The 23,409-nt window shown below is 39.9% G+C and overlaps 1 protein-coding gene across 5 annotated transcripts in view; it reads right to left on the reverse strand.

Moving 5' to 3' along the window:
- Nucleotides 1-23,409, reverse strand: part of LOC309810579 (uncharacterized protein) — a 200,182-nt gene that overhangs the window by 52,330 nt on the left and 124,443 nt on the right. For 4 of the 5 annotated variants that reach the window (XR_014295024.1, XR_014295025.1, XR_014295026.1 and 1 more), the window contains 2 exons: nt 11,932-12,005; nt 5,188-5,626 (listed from right to left, as the gene is read on the reverse strand). Coding sequence is in view for 1 of the 5 variants with exons in the window: in XM_082632689.1 (XP_082488815.1) it covers nt 5,349-5,626; nt 11,932-12,005 (352 nt within the window). In the remaining 4 variants the exon portion in view is untranslated. The remainder of the gene's footprint in view (nt 1-5,187; nt 5,627-11,931; nt 12,006-23,409) is intronic. The other variant, XR_014295023.1, reaches the window with a different exon arrangement.

The following is a 23,409-nucleotide window of genomic DNA, read 5'->3' on the forward strand; positions in this document are numbered from 1 at the left end:
CCTGGAATATGCTGCTCTATATCCTATTAGCTGGGCAGCTTTAGACAAATCTTTCTCCAAGCCTTAGTTTTCTCATCTCTGAAATAAGGGCAAAAATACCAACCTCATAGGATTAGTCTAAGGTTGAATGAGATAATGTATGTGAAATGCCTGGCAAATGACATAGAAATAACAAATGGCACCTGAGTTCAAAAATCTGGAGTAGGGGCTTCCCTGGTGGTCCAGTGGTTAAGGTTCCGCACTCCCAGCGCACAGGGCCTGGGTTTCCTCCCTGGTCAGGGAACTAGAGCCCACGTGCATGCCACAACTAAAGAACCTGCATGCTACAACGAAGACCTAGTGCAGCGAAAATAAATAATGAATATTTAAAAAAAAAAATCTGGAGTAATTCTGCTTCTATCCTCCTCCCCGCCAGGCAACCCCTCTCATCCAGGCCCATTTCAGTCGTGCCCCCTCTCTTAGGCCCCCTGCACCTCTCTCCTGGACTATCACAGCAGCTCTGCTGGGCTTCCCTGGCTATGGTTTTCTCACTGTCCAGGCCACCCCACACACTGATTCCAGAAGATCCTATTGTCATTCACCTGACCGAAATTCTTCAACTGTCCCCGTGACTTAGTATCCAGTCTAAATCGTTTAGTCATAAGCCTTCACAGCCCTCCTGGGTCAGCCTCAACTGACCTTTGCTGTCTTCTGTTCCCGTTAGTCACTTATACACACACTGTTGCCCAGCAACGACACATTAGTCACTGCCCACTCTGCGCACCAGTACTTCCCATCCCTTTCTATATGTCTCTGCTCATGTGCCCTCGGACTCAGACCCTCGCAGTCCTCAAGTCCAACACCACCTTTCTTTGTCCGGCCAAAGCCTCTTCGATCCATGATGCATTTCTTGATGGCCCAGCCTGAGAAAAATCTCTTCTACAAATGTGTAGTGTGTTTGATTTCTCTCTTTTCTTTTACACATTTTATCTCTCTTCTCTGTTTATCTGTGCACGGAACCTTAGCTCCAAGCTCTCTGCAGGCAGCATGACATCCGGGCCCACACTGTCATGCTTAGGAAAGGCACCCAGGAAACAGCAGCTGAATGTGCACACCCACAGGGTCCTGCTGCGGATGTACCAGCACCTGGGGGGCTGCAATCATCAAGCTTCTGCTCAGCTCCTAGAACAGTGCCTGGCATACAGTGGCACTCCACAAATAACTGTTAAATGAACTTATCCACAGAGAGATCACCTATTGGCTGTGGGACAGAAATTCTGTCCCCGCGGAATAAAACACGAAAGAAGACCTGAGGAAGCCTTTTCTCTGCCACCATATACTTAGGATGCAGGCCAGTTTCAAGTTCACTGTCTCCCGAAAGCTAGACAGCTACTCTCAGCAATCAATATGGCATGTAATGCTTTGGTATATTTAATGGGTCAAAAGTACTCAATTTCAACATGTAAGTAAGAATCATTCCTCAAAAACAGTCTCCTTTGGAGAACACAGAGTTATTCTAACAATGTCCAAAATCTTTTTCAGACCTCACCTTTCATATAGCCACAACTTTAAAAAAAAAAAAAAGATGTCTATTACAGAATGAACACCTTTTCTCATAAGGCTTTCAACTAGCTGAGAATTAAAGAATTTCAGAAATAAAATTCCCATCTCCTTATCCTTAAAGTAGAAGTTGTTTTTCAGGGCTTTCATTTCCAAAATTCTATTATGTAAGCCACTTTATAAATCATGTACACAACAATCCTCATTTTTCCATCAAGTTTTAACTCCCCCCCTCCAACCCTGCCGGGCTCTGGCAACACCATGCACCACGTGTATCTCTGTTATAGTACTTGTCAATCTGTGATGTTACCTCTTTATATGTCATTTATCCCACTCAACTGTCCTCCTGGAGACAGGCCCCTGACATGCCCGTTTCTGAATCTGCAGTGCTGACTGCTGGAATGTAGTCGATGGCTCAGTAAATGTTTACATGAATCAATGATTCAAATCAGTTACTGGATCATAAACCTTTTCATCAGACCTAACTACTGGTTCCTTCCTACCCTCCAAGGCCAGAGAATTCCCATCACTGTGGATAATAAAAAAGGATGGGAGGCTTTTAAGGCAACGGTGAAAAAAAGTTTTGAATGTGTCCTTGGCAAAGATGGCATCGCTGTAGGAGAAGTTTAAATTCTTCCCAGCTAACACAGTACTTTAAGAAGGCAATATCCATTTGCATGTCTATGTGTCTTTTGCTAAAATATTAATTGCATTACTTTAGAGTCACACCTTATACATGTGCTTCATTTAATTCGTTTATTTAGTTGCCCTGAAATATATACTGATGGGTAAAAACAAATTAGTGTAAATCACAACTTTAAAAAGATAGTTAGGGAAGCATCTAGTTCAATGTCCAAATTACATGAAAAAGCCAAAAAGACCCGCCCACTCAGCACCGTGTACCCTTCAGTGATTAGGAAATGAGCTACTTTTCAGGTATCATCCAATCATACCTGTTGTCAGTGTCTCCAGAATCTACAGACTGCTCTTCCCAACATTCAACAACATAAGCACATCTTAGTTTCCAAGAAACCTCATTACAGGTTGATGACAAATTTGAAAAAATACTCTAAATAAAATTACAGACAATGACTCTGACATTTGGGCTTTCCAAACATATTGCTATGGGTTTAAGAAACACATTTCCACGTCACGCAGAGTTCCAAAAATCAGCATATTCTGAGAAGTCCATTATCTACTGCTTGGGGAGGCTTAACAGAGTGTGTTAAGGACCAAATCTTTTAGATAACTACTGGCACTTTGCTAGTTTTTGTATACGAAAACTGAAAACAAAAATAACCAAAGATTTTAGAATTTTTCAGTGATAATAAATTTTCTATCAAAGACAGAAAGTATTATTTCATATTCTCTTAAATATTTTTAAAAGCAGCACATATTTCTTCCATTTAAAGGTGTGGAAACCGAGGCAGGAAAGCTCAATTATTTTGTTAGAATATTCTATGTTTCAAAAGCAGTTAAAGCCATGACCCCAAACTACAACTACACTCTCCAATAACCTATTCTCATGAGAAAAGGTTTAAAAGGCTTATTGCTTAACTGAAGGATAATCAATGTAAGTTATTTCAATGACTGGACCAAAAAAGCTGCAGTAGACCAGTAGACCACTGAGTATCTTAGAGATCTGTTAACCTCTTTGTCCACAATTTCCCTTGAGATTATATATATATAGGTATATATATATAATATATATATTATATATATAATAAATATATATATATATTATATCTATAATATATAATAATTAACAGGTGTCCTTGGTTTTGATAAGAGTAATATTCCTGTACATCCTCACTGGACAGCTACAGGCTGCCATCTTCTACATTATGCCCGGTGGAGTGTAAACAATTTTTCATGAAAAAACAAAATCAATAAAAGTAGAACCTCCCACTTTTTCTGCCAGTAGTGCCCTCAGCGACAAAAGGGGCAATGACACCAACAAAGGGATTACAATACTCTCAGACATAATTCAAGCAGAATTCTAAATGGATAAATTCATGTTATAAACTTTTTTTTTTTTTTTTGCAAGTGCCTTGCATGCTTATGTTACTATTCATTCTGAGATAGAAAGATCATCAATGACCTTCTGGGTCACTGACTAGGGAGAAAGCCGACTATAAAAAAGAGTGGGAGAAAAATAAGAGGGGGGGTTGCTTCCTTCCACCCCAGACCCCCTACTGCCTTGAATGAAAGAAGACAGATGGCAGCCACCTTCCCCTTTAATTAGGAGGGGCAGCTCAGAAGGGGACAGCCCTGCTCACTTGGCACCATCTTTAACAAACTGTTTCGATGGTAATGCTCTGCTCATTCACCCTTGTTTCAAACTGTTCTCAATCTTTGATTTATAAATCAAATCTCTGTAAATTTAATTGTGAAAAACTATAGCTCTGAGCACAACACTGAAAGTACCTTCAGAAAGAAGGTATTTAAAGATGTTTGCTGAATTAATAATTCACAGACATTCATATAGGGAGCCTGGAGTGTTTCAAATGAAATACAGACACCTCAAGTCCTACCATCACCACTTTGGGATAAAATGGGAACTCCCACGGCACAGAAGCCCACACTTAAATTCACACACTGTATTCCACACTAGATTTAGAAGTAAGACCCCTGACTTCTGCTTTCCAACGCCACACTACAGACATGCTGCCCCTTCTACCTTCAAAGTGTCACTGTTTAAGTTCAGAGAAGTCAAGAAAATTCTCCGGTAAAAGCAGTCCATTTTATGAGGAAGGATCATTTTAAATACAAATCACAAACCACTCTGCATTTCTATTCGTTTTGCATTTTCAAAACCACAGAACTTTGTATTAAAAATTTATCAAGCCATGTAACATCTTTGGAGACAGGATCAGCATAAAAAACAAACAAACAAAAATGTAAGACTGGCCAAGTGTCAGAATTAGGCTGATGTCACAGAATCTTCTGTGTAGGAGATGAAGCCTCTTAATTATTATTTTTTAAAGTTATTAAACATATTTTCTATAAATCTACAAGGCACGAAACTTTCTAACATGAAGGAAAAATTCGGTTAGGACTTTACACATTTTATCCCATTTTTATATTAATTTTTTTCCCCAACATCATTAAATAACTTGTATTCTTCAGGTCCTTTCCATTTCCTGACAGGCTTTAAAATTACAGCCTTTTATCCAAGAGCCATTCCCACCTAGTGTCTGCAGTTCCCACGTGCAGACACCCCCGTCCTCATACCTGTCTTGTACATGCACCCTTCCTGCTTCCCAATGGAAATAAGGGCAGTGAACTGGGGCTGTTTTGCTAGATGTGCTCCTGGCTGTACCTCGTAAAAAGCCTGGTCTGTGTCACTGTCATTTAATTAATGGCAAAGTTCTTGAACCATTTAAAAAGAGAAAAAAAGGGAACTTTTTGTTTTCTCATTGATGATAAATTTGTCTCTTTTTACCTCTTAACAAGCCAGCCAGCACACTAGATACAGGAAGAGAGGCAGAAAAGATAAAAGAAGCAATCAGCTATTTAACAAACTTCATCTCCTACTTCCCAATGAAAAGGAAAAAAAAAACCCTGGCATTTGCCAGATACTGAGTGTTTAATAATGTTAGCAAGAAAAACATGTAGAGAGACTGACTAAGAACAAACAAAACTTACTTTGTTTTCCAGCACAGTAAGCAGGTCAGGAACGAGATGAGGGTAATTCCCTTCCTCAAGGCCCCTGCTTTCACTTTATAAGCTGTGTTTACACTTAACATCCAGGTTTGCTGTGGGACTCCAAAATGCCTGCGCTTCTCAGGATGCCCCAAGTTCACAGTTCAGCTCAGAAGCTTCACCGAGGAACAGGAATCTCCAGGACAGACCAAGGCGACCTCTGGGCGCCACGTGGCACCACTGCTGCTATTACCACACGCACGCCTGGGACACCCACTTGTTAGGTCAGGAACCAGGCCACCAGCAGATAACGGCTCAGACGAGCATTCAGAGACTGGAGCCTCCGGCATTCTCAGGTTCAAGGCTGGAAAATGTATTAAGACGAGAACCATGCAGTCAGCAGCATTCTGCGCCATTAACTTTCTCGAACGTAGACGCCTGTCTAAATAAGTGCGAAAGGTACAAAATTAGAAGGAGTGTTTTACTGGTGACGGTGACTGGCGTTTGCTGTGTGCTGGGTCATATCTTGCTCTCTAAAACTGCATTTAAGAATCCTAGATCAGAAGTATTTTCATTTCCTCTGTGGAAACTACAGAGAATCAATTAACAAAACAAAACAAAACAGGAAAAAAGTATAATTCTGCTTAAAAATGTAACCCTTACTAGATCTCATCTGGTTAATTTTTTTTTAAGTCCAAAAAGTAGGAAGAAAAACCCAACATATAAATTTGATGTTTGTTTTGAAAACTTACTTCATCCATGTACTGTCCAGCTCATCGAAACAAACCTTCTTCCAGCAAAACGGGACACTATGACCTTGTTTACTGCAGTGTTTTGAAACTGCTGTCTCGTAACTCCTGACATCACTGGACGTGTATTAGCACCTTGGCTGCTGTTGGCTGCACATGCTGCTACCCTGACTGTCTTGAACCACCTCTGGTTGAACAAATATTCCACACAACACTCGGGATACTGGCGTTAGCATTAAACCCACAGAACTCACATGATACCTCTTGTAAGTCTCACATCTCTCTGATCACTTTTATAAGAAAACAACAGCATCCAACATCTGATACGTTTTCAAGTCCCAGCATCCAGACCTAGTACAGACCATTCTTTCTTCTGACCCTCTCCTTGCCCAAGAGAGGGGCTTCTTTCCTCACCGATCGCCATATTGGCAAGAATTTCTGCCACAAAGCTTTACTAACAGAAGATCCTGACCTACTTTCTCCCAATAAAAAAATCCCCACAAACCTTCCTGGAGGATAATTTATTTTAGCGTATTTTAGAGTTTCAAAGAGCACCGTTGTTGCATTTTCAATTTTGATAAAGTCAGATTTATCCATTTCTTTTTCTTTTGTGGAACACGATTTTGGTACTGTATCTGACTGCTGCATTTTTAAAGAAATAATTTTCTCCTGTAAGTCTGACATTTTCCTTCTGTGTTCTTCAATTCTTACTCTGGATCTAGCAGAATTAAACAAAAAAATTTAAAAAAAAGAGGATAGTTGCAACACAATTTAATTGTGTTAAGTCACAGTAAAATTTGAGCAAACATCTCCCATAACCCATCTCTTTAAATAAAACTAAATTCTGGTCCTACAACGGTAGTGCAATTTTACAGAGAAGTATTTAAAAACCCAAGTTTAAACTATCTGAAATCCATTGATAACATTCTCGTTCCTTTCCTGAAACAACGTGCATCAAGTCCTCAAACTATAGTCACCAAGAAATAAAAAACACCAAATACATACTTGAGCAATTATGGCCCTTGTTTGTCAGAGAAGAATAAGAAGAAAAACGTCCAGGGTTAATAAAATTAATTAACTCTAGCTAAAGAACTACTAAAAAGACCCTCCAAATATCATGCCGTTACTATGACAACTTCAAAATTGCTTTGAGAAAATGTGAGGGATTTTTAGATTCATGATAAACCAAGTGTCATCCAGACTGCTAGAAATTACTTTCATTTATATCAGGCAGCAGAAAGGCTAAATGGCCATTTACAACTCTGAAATATCAAATCGTTACCTTTTGAGAGATGCTGCACTCTCCATTCAGATCATGAAAAGAATAAGTAAATGAACAGCTCTCTCAGTAATCGGAACCATTTTGATTTCAGTCCTGCAACTACACCACTCCTACGTTCTATCTACTTGGTACTTTATTTTTATACTGAAAGCAAACTCTGATGCAATCTGAAAGGGAAGGGACAAAAGAAAAAACAAAAACAAAAACAAAAAACCACCCTAACAGTCTCTAGTTTCCAAATACAAATAGGCAAACACACACTCCGATTTTTTTAGGCATCAATAATGAAACAGAAAAAGAAAACAGCATTTTTCCCTTTAAATTCCTGCTCTTAGGTATTTAGACTGATTTACATTTTACATAATCTTAATGGCTCAATCAGGAAGTGAAATTTTTAAGTGCGTGTGTTATGGACGGGAGGAATCACGTGACCCATAGAGCAAAGAAAATTATGCAGTAGACTAGCATGCTAAGAAAAATAAACTTAACAGGAGTTTAAAAATACTGTCTTTGGGATTCATTGAGCCATGAATATATTACGGCTTTTAAGAAATAAAAATTCATTTGGAAACCTTGAAAATAAACCCTCAGGATGTTTTAAAAAATATTACGAGATCAAAGCAATGCACTATGAAAAACAAAAGTTTAATTAATAAAGAAACTGTTTCTACGAAGATCATAACCATTCAAGGTTTATTTTAAAGATGATTTTTCATGTTATTTGAAGATCAGGCAAGACATAATTGTAATGAAACGAAACATAGTTGCAGCTATGTATAGATATTTGTGCTTTATTTAATATATACTGCTGTGTGCTCCTGGAGCACAAAGAAAAAACTGTTTAGGTTTATCCAGACTTCACACAAGTTTTATAGATTTCAAGTGGTTACTGTATTTTATTACAGCAAATACATTCTTAAGAGGAAAACATCAACACCATAGAAATTTTCGTCTGAGGTTATTTTACTCTGGAAACCAAAAAGTGGGAGATAAACATTAAAACACCTTAAAAAGTGTAATGGATTGACTAATAGATGACTTCATCATATAAAAACACTACTTGACCATAGTCTCTGTGCTGGTTGTCTAAAACAGAGTATGTTAACATAAACATATTTGAAATTCAAAAGGTTTGGCCTGTGACTGTTTTGCTTCTCAGTGCAATTTCTATTATTAATTCGTTAATAAATAATAATTTATTAATACCAATAAAAACAATTAACACGGTTGAGAGCAGGTATTTGTACCTCATAACTATTACTTTTATCACCTAATGCTTCACATTTTTCAAAATGCTTTTCATATCTTTATTTCAGCTTTTTAAAAAAATTTATACCCCAGGCAAGTGGCAGGGCAAGGTCAGTGACAAACATCAGTTCTGAGTGTTTCCTGATTACTAGCTCATCTTTTTAAATTCTTAAACACAAGAGGTAGCTGGAGAAGACATTATTAGGGAGGACAGAAGACTCTCAGAAGGGAAGCGTGAAATAGACTAGGAACGGTCAGGAATGGTAAGAAGCAGAAACCCCCCAAGGTGGAGTATTACATGATACTGTGATATTCTTCCTAAACTTGGTATCATACTGGCTGACTGGATTAATAAGGAAAGATGAACTAGTTACCAAGAAATGTTCCCCAACAAAGTCATAGCACAACCTAGCTCTGCCACTTGCCAAGACCATAACTTATTGAGACTAAATCTCAGATTTATTCTATAAATCAGGAAATTAGAGAAGCTAAGAGACTTTCCTGTTATACAGATAGTTGACTGACAGCTGAAACTGGACCCAAGCTCTCTGACTTTCCTAGGCTAGGACTATTTTTTCACCACGTGCTGCCTTACAGCTATAACCTGAGGTTCAAGTAAGCCTCCAATGAGCCGAGCCCTGGGAGCTTATCTTAGTCGAGGAAAACTGAAATGGGGTCAAGACTTCGAGAGGCTCACTCTGGGCTACTTAGTCCCTAGCTCATGGGCCCCCATCCCTTATTACCGCTGCCATCTCTGTCCCCCACCAACCTGTGTGGAGCATCATGCTTCCTGAGCCGGAAAGAGACATGGCAAGTTCTGAGCTGAGAAGTAAAGCTATTGATCCTGTCCACAGGTATATCGCAGCCTCCTCATTTTTCTCAGTGGGAAAAATCAAGGCACTTAAATAACAAAAAGCACTTGTTTCGGTTCACATCACAATTTTACTGGGATTTTGGACAAACATGAGAACAAGATAATATTCTTGAAAAAATAAAATTAGCTCCCACTTTATAACCTTCATCAGAATTAATTTTGTGGAGATTAAAGAGTTAAATGTAAAAGGGGAGAAAAAGAAACAATTAGAAGAATATATTTCTGAATTTGAGATAGGAAAAGAAGTCTTAGCTTTACAAAAGCAATGGAGAAAAAGCAACAAAAGGCAAGGTAATCAACTCCATCTGACAACATTAAAATATTAAAATCTGTAGCTTCAAAACCGGCAGACAAAACTGCAAGGTAAACAAAAAAAAATACTTGCAAGAGAATAATATATTTTATATTATTATAAATGTAAAAGGTAAAAGATATTAACAAACAATTCACCCCAACATATAAAATGTCAATTAACACAAAAAAGTATTGAATTTCACTAGCAAACACCAAGATTTTTTTCATCAATCAGAGTCACAAAAATGCACAACAAAAAGAGCAAAGCAGGTGAAGTGAGGTGAGACAATCGTTTCAGGAAATCAGCAATATCTTTTTACAAACCCTCAAACTGTTTTGACTGATAACATGTCTATAAATATCTCCTGAAGAAACAATCACAGATACACAGGAAGATAACTATACAAGGACACGCATACAATAACTTACAATAACATAAAATGGGAAACAACCTAAACATCAAAAATTGGAGGAAAGCATGTGACTAAATAAATTAGCAAATTCGTATGTTTAAATCATGGTTTTTGGAGAATACTTAATGACATTGGAAATCACAAAATATAATGTTAGGTAAAAATGCTGGATATAAAATTGTATATAAATATTATATCAGTGGAGAGAGGGACAGACAAACGGTGGGGGGCGCGGGGGTGTAGAGAAGCTTATCTCAAAGAGAGACTGGAAAAGGATACATTTAAAAAGCTTAAGAAGGGGTGGGCAGAAAACTTAGATTTTCATTACTTCTTTGCAAAACTGAGATATCTGACATTTTGTATGAGAAACATTATTTTTATAATTAGAAAAATGTTATTTAACCTAATGAACACTCTGTAAATATCTCTCAGTCATATAAAATAATTAAACTATTTACAAAGGCCTAACAAGAGAATGCTTACACTTTAAGTGCAAAAAAGAAGTGCAAGACAATATGATCTTAAATAGATAAAAATTCACATTAAAAAGACCAGAAGAATATGCATCAAGATGTTAACAGTGGCTGCTTTTTGATAGTGCTATTGTGTGTAACATTTTTTCTATACAAGTTTTCTATGATTGTCATATATTGTTTTCATGAGGAAAAATAGATAGATATCAATATCACAACTATAGGGCTGATACATCAAGAAGATGCTACTATTAAACAGTTAAATTTCAAAATACAGATGGTCAATAGCCACAAAAATCTGCCCTGTCACTAAGGTGTCTTTTTTTTAAAATTTAGGAACCACTGGTATGTCTTCAGAAAATAGCAGGAATTGGTGGGTGTCCAGGAGGTGGGCACAAATAATATTTCTTAGCTGCCAAACTGTTTTCTCCATATAGCAGCAGCCCTGTGAGGGCCACACTGAAGCACGAGAATCTTGACAGTAGGACGTTCGTTATTAAGCAAAATGGCAAAGAAGATTGATGGGCGAGGGGTGGTAAATGGCCAAAAGAGGAAGGCAAGAGTTCGTGAAAACAACAAAAGCATCAAGAAAGAAGATTCAAGAAATCATTAGATCCAAAATAATTAAAAGAAGGGTCTCAAAGAGTTATTTGTATACCTATGTTCATAGCAGCATTATTCACAATAGCCAGAAGGTGGAAGCAACCCAAATATCCAATCAATGGATAAACAAAAATGTGGTCTATACAAGCAACAGAATGTTACTCAGCCTTAAAAAGGAAGGAAATTCTGATACGTGGTACAACATGGTTGAACCTTGAGGATATCATGCTAGGTGAAATAAGCCAGTCCCAAAAAGACAAATACTGTCTGAGTCTACTTATGAGGTTCCTGGAGTAGTCTAATTCCCAGAGACAGAAAGAACTGTGCTTGCCAGGGGCTGAGGAGAAGGGAGAATGGTGGGTTGGTGTTTCATGGGAATGTAGTTTCAGTTTTGCAAGATGAGAGGGTTCTGGAGATGGAGGATGGTGATGGCTGTTCAATAATGTGAATGTACTTAATGCCATTACACTTATTAAAAATGGTTAAGATCGTAAATTTTACATTGTATGTATTCTACCACAATTTAATAACATGTGTGTGTGTGTGTGTGTGTGTGTACACATACCATTAAAGGAAAAAAAAGAGAAAAAAATAAAGAAAGAAAGAAGTCATTAGAGTTAGTAGTTCTGAAGAAGGCTTTTGACTTGGCAGGAAACACAGTTTAAAGGATGTCAAGGGTGCAGGCATCAAAATAAAATAGACCTTATTTCTGATACATCTTTAAATACAATTATAGAAGTCAGCTCAGAAACAGAGACAATCACAAGTGAAAATCAGAAGGAACATTATGTTTAACTTGAAAAGAACATACCAGACCTCTCTGTGGTTCTTTGAGACCCTCTCATTATGGCCAGCTTGAAAAATTCCCCAGGACTAGGAAAGAACCTGCAAAGCCCAAGAAACAAGATGACATTTTCCCACCAGCTAACAGGAAAAAACATAACTATGAGGGAAACCCTGAGTGTCCTAAAAACGTCCTCTATCCTTACTGCGCCCTGTTATCAGAGAATTGAATAATTCTGGAACTGGACAAAGGCTCTCAGGCAGAGCTGCTCCAGAGACACCGACACCCAGAGAGCTTGCCCGGGCTCACTCGGTGATGCTGGATTTAAAGACAAACCCCTGGAGCACAGTTATGTTTTGTTTGTCATGTTTTATTTTTCAACAGGCATGCTTTGTATTTTAAAGGCAGCTTATTAAAGGTAAGAAGTATAGAATATTTGGAATACTCTTTTTACAAGTCATTTGATTAATTCTATTCAAAAAATATTTATTGAGCACACAGTACATACCGTACACTGTAATACCAGGCACTGGGCTAAGCGCTGAATGGTGAACAGGATGCCACCATCCTTCCTTCACCAAGCTAGCAATTATGATTTAAAAGAGGCATAGGATGCTATTGGTACACATAAGAGGGGGCTCCCATCTGGTCTAGATAGGTTGAGGATGGAAACCTGTATGAAGTGACATTTTTAGTAACAGTAGTAGTCATTATTATCATTGTTGCAAACTTGATTGACTACTATTGTGGGTCAGATAGAGTTTTGGCATTTTTTTTTACATTTTTTAAACATCTTTATTGGAGTATAATTGCTTTACAGTGGTGTGTTAGTTTCTGCTTTATAACGAAGTGAATCAGTTATACATATACATATATCCCCATATCTCTTCCCTCTTGCGTCTCCCTCCCTCCCACCCTCCCTATCGCACCCCTCTAGGTGGTCACAAAGCACCGAGCTGATCTCCCTGTGCTATGCGGCTGCTTCCCACTAGCTATCTACTTTACATTTGGTAGTGTATATATGTCCATGCCACTATCTCACTTCAGATGGACTTTTAAAAGCACTCTCCATGCACAAATTAATTTAATTTTCACTATAAAGTGGAAATTAAATCTTATAAAGTGGAATTTTAAAGATGAGAAAATTGAGGCACAGAGAGGTCACCCAGTTCTTACATAGTGGAGTCACACCAGACTGTATCCTTTTCACAATCTGCCCTGAGGGAAACCCAAACTAAGACAAGACAGGGATGAAACTCAAGGATCAGAACATTCATCAAAGAGCTGAGCTCTCTGAATACGGGGGTGGTAAATGCAGTAGGAATACTACAGGTAGGAGCGGATGGGGCTGGGAGGCATTACCAGGTGAGCGGGGGAGCGTGGGAGGAACATGAAGCCCCCGATCAGGAACCTTGGAGGGCAGCGGTGAGTGATGTCCAGTCGGGATTTTCATTAGGTTCTGCTGTGTGGAGGGGGAAGTAAGTCTCTTCTGCGTCCCCCTGTGAATCCTAGTGTTTGATGATTTGTTTACAAGGACACATATTCTATAGGGCCCTGATCAAGTTGGGTACAGGATATCACAAAATCGGGTCAGAGTTAAGAAGAGAAGTGACATGATGAGGCTGCTTTTCAGAAGCACCACTCTGAATGCAGTCGGGAGAATGGACTGGGGAAGAACATCAATAAGCAGGGAGTGGGATGCTAAAATGCAATAACTTAGGTCAAAGGTGATGGTAACCAAGAAGGACACACTGGAGACAGAGTAGATGGATTTGAGAATGGCTGAGATGTGGAATTTTGACCAGATTTTGTTTCTTTGTGGACTTGGAAGATGAGGAAAGAAAAGGCGCAGTAAATCACAGGTTTCAAGCTTGGGTAACTGGGATCAGTTTGGAATCTGCTGGCTATGAGGCGCTAGCAAGATATCAAGTGGGCATGTCCAGCTGGCATCTGAATACAAAGCATGGCGCTCAGAGATGGACAGAAAGAACCTGCAGAGGGCAAGGAGGAGAAAAAGGCAGAGGGGCAGGGCAAGCCAGAGAGGAGAGGACATCAAACAGGTCACGGAAGATACAATGCTAAATATATCTGGCGAATGTGGCAACAGAAGGATAGGAAGACAACCATCAGCTTTGGCCAGAGCAATATCAACTTGGTCACAGGTGCAGAAGCCAGACTGGAGGAGCCCGAGGAGGGGGCAAGGGTGAGGAAATGAAGGAAGCAAATTCACACAATTCTTCCAAGAAATTTGGCCCTGGCAGGGGACGTGAATGGAGAAGTAAGTGAAAGGGAAGGCAATATGAAGGCCGGTGGTTTTGTTTTCAATGGGTAAGCCTTGAGTAGGTCTACACGCTCATGGGAGAAAGTCAGTGGTGGCTGGCAGGTAAAGGTCAGAGAGAGAAAGTCTCTGAGGAGGTGAGAGGGGATAAGGTCCAGAGCGTGGACACGGGGAAGGGCTCCTCTTCCAGTGGAGCAGGAGGCAAGGAAAGCAAGGCGGGTGCAGAGGAAGTGTCGACTGGGGCCAGAACCTGAGTGAGTTCACCTTTTGGTGTCTGTTTTTCTCTGTGCACGGGAGGCTGGGACAGCTACAGAGACTGAGGAGTGAGAATGAGCACCAGGGAGAGGGCTGCCGAGAGATGACAGGGACCTAGGGCAGCAGGGAGCAGCCACGCTCAGCGGAAAGTGACCTCCCGGAGTCAAATCATGACAGCCACATGCCACTGCTCTGTGCCTCTGCGGCATTTACCAAACAACACTGGGAACATAAACAAAAACCTGACGACACCGAGTGGACCTCGTGAGAAGTCCACCTTTCAATACAGTAGGGTTGGGTAAGTCAGCTGTAATAACATCAGTCTTCCTTAGGCCTTAACCACATACGGTACAACGAAGACACATGCTTCCAAGGCGTATGATGGCCTTCCTGTGACAATGTGTGGAAAGCTCACGCTTCAGTCTATAGTCAAACTCGGTTTGTATGTGTAACCAAAACGTCATATTTCAACACCATTAACGGCGCATTAGCAACCTTCGTGTTTGGTCTGAGCTGGATTTTGCTTTCGGGCATCTCCAACCCTGCTAAATGGGCACACGGATTACAGTGAGGGTCGGACACACCCCTCCTCCCAGAGTCGTGCGGGGAAGCACGGTTGGGAAAACAGTCCTGTCACAGTCGCTTCTCCCAGACTCGGCTCTAGTTCTTGCTCTGGCCAGGAAATTGCTAGAGAAAGCAAAAACACGGGCCAGGAACTGATCACAGCGGTACAAGTCCAAACACAGACTAGGGGAGGTGGTATTTCAAGTGAGCAACTGTTGTGTTTTACTTGAGCTCAGAGCCAAGTAGGAGGAGAGGAAGATGCGGACTCAAAGAATATCTTTCCCTGTAAAGTCTCTCTGTAGCAACAAAAGGAATTCTAGTAATTAGTATGAAGCACCTCTTGTATTTCCAGGGCATACACCTCCCAAGAAGCTCAAAAGAAAAGTCTTTAATTCAGCATCCTTTGGGGGGGAGAATTGAAATTAACAGTAAAACCTGACCAGTTCAATCGACTGGGGAGTGTGCTACAACTAGTGAGATATCTGGACCGTAGGAAAGTAATGTACTTTTGTTTTTTAGTTTCTTCTTTTTAAAAAGATTTCCTTTTCTTGTGCACCTTTATTATAAAAGTAATATAATATTACTACCGGCCAACAGTCCCCATGGTGCTCACCATGACTCAGGCACAGCTCTGAGTCTCCTACCTTCCTTGAACTTGAGGAAGGTGCTGTGATTCTACCGGTTTTAAGGAGAAGCACAGAGGGGCTGACTCCTTCTCCGATGGGGACCCGCAGAGCTGGTGTTCCAACCCAGGCGGTCCAGCATCAGAGTCCTGCGCTCAACCACTTTCCTGCGCTGCCATACTATGAAAACACGAATTCTAACACTCGAAAATTCAGGGTGTCAGAAAGAGATAAGCATCATTTATTCTACCCCTCTAATGGAATAATGCGGTGTGTTTCCTACTCTGTTCATCCTTCGGTTTTCAAATCAAGGACTCTCTGAAAAGAAGATGGTTTTTAACCATATTCAAGTAAAAACGCTAGATAAAACTGTTTACGAAAAACCTTTCAAAGCAGAGATTCTACTCGTAGACAAAACTTATTTAAAGTCAGCAGATCTATTTTTGTGTACAATATGCACAAACCAGCAAAACAATTTTTTCGTCACAAGTTTCTTTACGTTACGAAAAATTTTCTTAAGAGTAGTATTTTTTTGTCTGACCCACACTTAATTATAATGAGTTCCAAAATCAGTCATTTTGAATCCATGCATATCCAAGTTTTCAAATAAGAAAACTGAAGTTCAAATATTTTGTTCTCTTTGAAGCTACCTGCAGGCTCACGTTGGATTGTGCAGATTTGATGGTATACTTCCGTGCAGATAAGAACCTGACCTTCAGTGTGGGAATGCTGGAACTTCTAGAGGCCTCAGCTGGGTTAGCTTTATAAAACAAACAAAAAATGGCCCGCAAAATGGCCCCTGCAAAGTTTCTGTTAGTGACCTTTGACGCAAATGTTCCATGATATGTAAGTTCAAGACTGCCAGTCACTTGAGGCTTATTAAGGTTGACCAGTGTGAACTGTTATTTCCTAGACTTAAGTGCATGCCACATGTGGTCTGCACAAACATTCTTTAGGGTTCCTTTGAAATAGACTCACACATATATGGATAACCAATTTTCAATACAGGTGCCAAAGCAATTCAATGAGGAAAGGGAAGTCTTGTCAACAAATCATGCTAGAACTGAAGAAACATATGCAAAAGAATGAGCCTTAACCTCTACCTTACCCAATACACAAAAATTAATCTGAGATGGATCATAGACCAGAGTATAAAAGCTAAAACTATAAGGCTTCTAAAACAAAACACAGAAGGATATCTTTACAATCTTGAAGAGGCAGATTAGTTAGGAAACAAAAAGTACTGATAATATATGAGGAAATTTGATTAATTAAGTTACTTCAAAATTAAAACCTTCTGCTCATCAAAAGACATTTTTAAGAAAATGATACAGACTGGGAGAATATATTTGCATTACAAGTTTCTGACAAAAGAATTTTATTCAGAGTATACACAGGAAAAAACCTCCTTCCTATCAATAATAATAGGGACTTCCCTGGCGGTCCAGTGGTTAAGGTTCTGAGCTCCCACTGCAGGGGGCACAAGTTCGATTCCCTGGTTGGGGAACTAAGGTCCCACATGCCATGCAGACAATCATCATCATCATCATCCAATTTTTAGAAATTTATTCATTTATTTATTGGTTGCGTTGGGTCTTCGTTGCTGCACGTGGGCAACTAACTCTTCATTGCAATGCATGGGCTTCTCACTGCAGTGGCTTCTCTTGCTGTGGAGCAAGGGATCTAGGCGCGCGGGCTTCAGTAGTTGTGGCACGGGGGCTCTAGAGCACAAGCTCAGTAGTTGTGGTGCACGGGCTTAGCTGCTCTGTGGCATGTGGGATCTTCCAGGACCAGGGCTCGAACCCGTGTCCCCTGCATTGGCAGGCGGATTCTTAACCACTGCGCCACCAGAGAAGTCCCCATCATCCAATTTTAAAATGGTCCCAAGAAAAATAAAAATGGGTAGAAGATTGAACGAAGGTATACAAGTGGCCAAAAAGAACACGTTAGTCATCAAGGAAATACACATGAAAAATCACAAAGAGATACCACTTGCCATCCAGTAGAATGGCTAAAATTAGAAAAACCGACAATAAACAATTGTTAAGAAGGAATTGGAGCATCTGGAACTCCCATCCACTGCTGGTTGGAGTATAAAATGGTATAATTATTTGGAAAATTGTTTGGAAGTTTCTTATAAAGGTAAACACAGATCTACTGTCTGGTCCATCAACTAAGCCTAAATCCAAAAAGGAATGAGACTGAGAGAGAGAGGACTTGTTCATAGTGGCTTAATGTTCATAACAGCCAAAAAGGTGAAAACAATCCAAATGTCCATCACCAGGAGAACGGATCAAAGAATTGGGTCCATTCATACAACAGAACACTACCCAGCAATAAAGGAAGAATGAACTAGGGTACACACAACAACATGAAACTGTTGTGTGAAGGAAGCCAGACACGAAAAAGTGCATGCTCTGTGATCCCATTTAGATGAAGTTCAAGAACAGGAAAAAACAGTGATATAAATCAGAAAGTGTTTGCCAATGGGGGTGCAGGCTGGGGCATGAGAAAACCTAGGTGAAGAAATGCTCTACGTGTTAACCAGCATTGGGTTACATGAGTGTACTTAACATCACCAGCATTGCACCGTGGTCGTCTCGTTTCTTTGGGACCATCCATATAAGGTATTTCCTCCAGAGGAAAAGATAAAACTTGCTGATTTTTCTCTCATCCAACAGTAGCAGTCAACTGATATGACAGGTCCCAGAACCAGTGTGACGGTGCTCTAAATTCTCAGTCATAGTGTCCTTTTAGGCCCATCATTTTTCAGTAGACTACCGACAAGCCGCACTCAACACATTCCAAGTGGATATGGATAGAAGGGCACGTGGAACAAGCTGAGGATATTTGTTCTGGCCAATACCAGAAATAAATTACAAGCACGTTCTGGGAGCTTGCATCCTCGGAGCTCAGGACATTTCAGCACTCTCCACATCTGTTTCTAGGGCATGGCCTCACAGGGCCTGCTCTTTGATCTAGAACAGTCCAGAGGCTCTAAACTGGTAAACAACTTACAGAATACAGAGGTCAGTTACCAGAGGATCTTTACTATCCTCAATTACGTCTAAGCCATTACACAAAGGATAATTAATATGCAACAGTACTACTTTGCAAATTCTCAAGAAAGATTTGGGGCTTCTAGTATTGTACTAGAGATCAGGATAGAGCGAGAAGATTCTGTGGTTAGGTTCAATCACATGGGAGCAACCGGCCCTAACTGTGGGGACCTCTGGGGAAGATCTCCAGGGATTCATCACAGGGAAACAGCTGCTTTTTCCGAGTAAAATGAGGCAATGGTAAGACTGGAAACATCAGTTCAGAGTTTCTTCTGAGATACAAATGGATACCCTTGTGTGAGGGAAGTTAAAGGACTAATTAGTTAACATCTGATTTTTCCCATCTTCATGGTATCTACTATGCATTTTCAGGAACTATGGGACAAATACGAGAAAGGAATGATCAATAAGAATTTGGAGCTTTTTTTCACAAAGGAAATGGAAAGGGAGAATATGAGATGCTTCTTACAAGAACAGGGAGAAGTATGAGGGTCTATCCGCTAAGGAGTAAAAGTTATAGAAACGAAGGAACAGGAGATTCTTTCAGAAATTCCTATGTCTAAGGGCAGACAAGAAATTAAAAAGTAAGCATATGCACATTTATACTTGTATTAAAGATCAGGGACAACTACCACTACTTCTATAGATTTTTTTTTTTTTTAATGACTAAGTTGCATGTTTCACAAGATGCATCTTTTCTTCTAGCAACAAAGCTAGAAGAGTGTCTTGGGGTGTTCTATGATGAATGACTATAGCCTCCACAGCTGGAAAGCATGTCTTTGTATAATAATGTCAGCTCACTGTTTCTTCCCAGCCAAGTTATTTTTTTTTCATTTTTCTTGGAGTACAGTTGATTTGCAATGCTGCGTTAGTTTCTGCTGTACAGCAAAGTGAATCAGTTACGCATCTAATATATCCACTCTTTTTTAGATTCTTTTCCCATATAGGTCATTACAGAGTATTGAGTAGAGTTCCCTGTGCTATACAGTAGGTCCTTATTAGTTATCTATTTTATATATAGTAGTGTGTGTATGTCGATTCCAATCTCCCAATCTATCCCTCCCAGCCAAGTTATTTTGAGGGTTAGTTTTTCCAAACCCCAATACCCACTGCAGTTATCACGCCCTCATTTAAACGTTTTCCTGGCTAAATGCATTTCTGACTTAATTCTTCAGATGTGCTTCTGACAAATCAACAAATGAAAGGACTTCTCATTTGTTATGGACTGAATGTTTGTTTTCCCCCCAAATTCACATGTTGAAATCTTACTATGATGCCTTTAGGAGGTGGGGCTCTGGTGAGGTGATTAAGTCACGAAGGTGGAGCCCTCATGAATGGGATTAGTGCTCTTATAAAAGAGACCCCAGAGAGCTCTCCCGCCCCCTTCTACTATGTGAGGACACAACGAGAAGACAGCTTTCTATAAACCAGCCTCCCGAACTGTGAGGAATAAATTTCCATTGTTTATAAGCCACCCAGTCTATGGTACTTTGTTACAGAAGCCCAAACTAAGATACCGTTTCAAAATAGTGGTCAGGGCACATGAAAGATCCCATTACAGTTATAAAAAAAAGTATACATACCCACCGCAGTTAAAAGACTATCATGGGGCCTCCCTGGTGGCGCAGTGGTTGAGAGTCCGCCTGCCGATGCAGGGGATACGGGTTCGTGCCCCGGTCTGGGAGGATCCCATATGCCGCGGAGCGGCTGGGCCCGTGAGCCATGGCCGCTGAGCCTGCGCGTCCGGAGCCTGCGCGTCCGGAGCCTGTGCTCCGCAACGGGAGAGGCCACAGCAGTGAGAGGCCCGCATACCGCAAAAAGAAAAAAAAAAAAAAAAAAAAAAAGACTATCATGGGTCTGAGAGATTTCAACAAACATCTGGAAGCAATAAAATGATGAAGTCCTGACGGATGAAGCTGAGCAGAGGCAGCTCACGGCCCCAGAGGTTCTCTGAGACGGCTGCTGCTGAGGAAGGCAATAATCCAGTGAAACCTCAAAGCGGCTCTAGACTCAGAAAAAGCAAGGACCGTACGGGCCAGAGATGACAAAAAGGGTAGAAAGGAGAAGATTAGCTGAAAAGTCTAAGTATCAACAACTGTTACTTCCGTGCCTAATTCCTATCTTTATGAGAAACAACAAACCTTATAGCCCCCCACCCAGGCAAAAAACTAAAAATTAGAAAAGGGAAATGATTCTCTAAAGAAATTAAACACAACGTCTAGTGAGAACTAAACAGCTAGTATGGTTCTGAAAACCCCAAAGTCAAGCCCTCTTCACTCTGATACTGAGCCACTCTCCACACCAGGGCTGGCTCTGTGCCGCCAGAGGGACGCAAGACGCACCCAACATAACGAGCCCTGGCAGCCTTAAGGCCACCTCATCTCTATATGAGTGAAGAGTTAAGCATAAATATACAATTAAAGAAAGCCTGCCATGTGAAAGTGGAAAACCAAGATACACAATAAAAAGACCCTGGAAGAAACAGAAAATTCAGAAGAGTGAAGATATTTTGTCAAGAACCCTCAAAACAACTTTTATTAGTGTCCCTAAAAAATATTTCAGAAGCGATAATTACATCCACATAAGAATAACAACAACCAAAAAATGCACAAGAAATAGCAATCCAAGAAAAAGGTCTACAGATTTAAAAATGTGGCCCCAAACAACAAGTATCAGTGAGCACTGCATGCATGTGCCTGGGTACCCTGACCTCACAGCTGTGACTCTGATGATATAATCCTGTGTCACAGACAATACCTTACCTAAGATGCACTATATTTACAGCACACAGTCAGAAGTCTAACATGGCACATGCAGAACATGTCCCTGGGAAGAAGACAGTGACACAAAGCCCCCTTGTTCAAAAAAATCTGAGTCTGTTTTTAACTCCTCTGATCGTTTGCAAGATGACCTGTAAGCTTCTCTCCATACCCGTCTGTCCTTTCCTACAGGAAGGGAGAAACCAAAGGTGGTGTTTTTAGAGTGACCTAATAAAGACTCCTGGAAAGTATTAATAAGAACTAGCTTAACATGAAGACCTCAAGATACTAAAACATATTAATGTAGTACATGTGAAATCTTCCCTGGAGATCTTCACATAGAAGATAAACGTCCCTCCCATCTGGGTGATTTGCATACTGTCCTTCCTGGAACTACAGAGAGGAACTGAATCACTGGTTCAAAACCCCACTAGTCCCAAAGCTTTCTTTTTATAACCAAAAAATTTTGTAATGCCCTATTTATATTTGCTATTCTGAAATGAAATTCATTGGTAAACATTACCTGGTATACACATATTTTTAAAACATCAATATAATACCTTAAATGTAACGTAAAGCAGAACCTAAAAGCAAAACAATTTATAATAAAAACATGACATATTTCAATATGTACATAACTTTCAGGTCCCATTAACTATGTAATGAAATAGATGTTTATCACTTACTTATAAAGAATATAAAGATCAATAGAAGTCAAATCAGAAGCTTTCCATATTAAAAGTACAGGAAAACAAAAGAGGAGAGGTACAGGTGAATGAAAATGAGTATATCCTGTGTGTATTTAAAGTATGCCAAGGTTATCTTGTGTTTTTATGTAAAATGAATTTAGGTCTAAGCTCGGATAATTATAAACTAATTTTCACTGCATGAATATCCGACAGGATAGTTGAAACTCATGTGGGATACAGGGCAGTTCTTTCTGTCTTTTCCACTGTGGGACATTTAAAATCTCTGATTCAAGGCCCTTCACTGCAGAACCAAACAACGTGCCAAATTTCTACTATGTCCTCTAGGGGACAGCACTGTTCCCATGAGAACCCCTGGCTAATGACCTATGGGAGTTTTCCTTCCAGCCTTCATATTCTACCACAGAGAATCAAATCCTAAAGAACAAAATCAGTAACATACCTAAGAAAAATATTAATAAGGAAAATGACTATGAAGAAACTAGTTTAGGTTTATGCCATCAACTATAGCCATATTCAACATTATTTCCTCTTTATGAATTCAAGATAACTAGTTACTTCATATAGAATATGGAATGAAAAGCTGTTATCTCCGTGACATTTATTTAGATAGCACAAAGTGATTCTGGCTTTACAATTTTTAACTTTCCAATCTAGTTAATTAATGATGAACAGGGAGTTTTCCATAGAACTCTACAACTCTCATTTCCTCAAAACAAGAATTAATGCATTCTTTCATATGTGGTCATTACAGGAAGGGGGGAGGGAGCCATTTACTGTAAATGCCTTTCTGATGCAATTCTACCACCTCTCTCAAAGAGAGAATTCATCTAAGAAGGCTTACTCACTTCTTCAAGAAAAATGCCGCTGCACTGAATATCCACAGTCGGAACCCCCTGCCTGAGGAGAGAACTGGAGCTGGTCCCACCAGGAGTAAACGTGGGGGGGTGGCAGGGGGAGAGGTCTCACGGCTCCTTCATCAGAACAGATTAAGCAGTGTGCCTCAAAATTTGGCCTTTAACATAGGGAAAAGTCTGACACATTTGTAACGTCATTGTTTCATAAATCATATGCAAACACCGATTCTCCCCGCCCAACTTTTAAAGCATACTCCCTAAAAAAACATGAGACTTAAGTTATGAACTAGTAACCTATGTGTAATTAGCATCTTAGCAACTAGAGTTATTTTATTTTAATTTAAATATTAATTTAATATTATTTAAAAATTTCATGCACAGAAAGAGAAATGGAATCCTATGC

Source organism: Mesoplodon mirus (assembly GCF_964341445.2).
Source record: "Mesoplodon mirus genome assembly, chromosome: 9".
NCBI lineage: Eukaryota > Metazoa > Chordata > Mammalia > Artiodactyla > Ziphiidae > Mesoplodon > Mesoplodon mirus.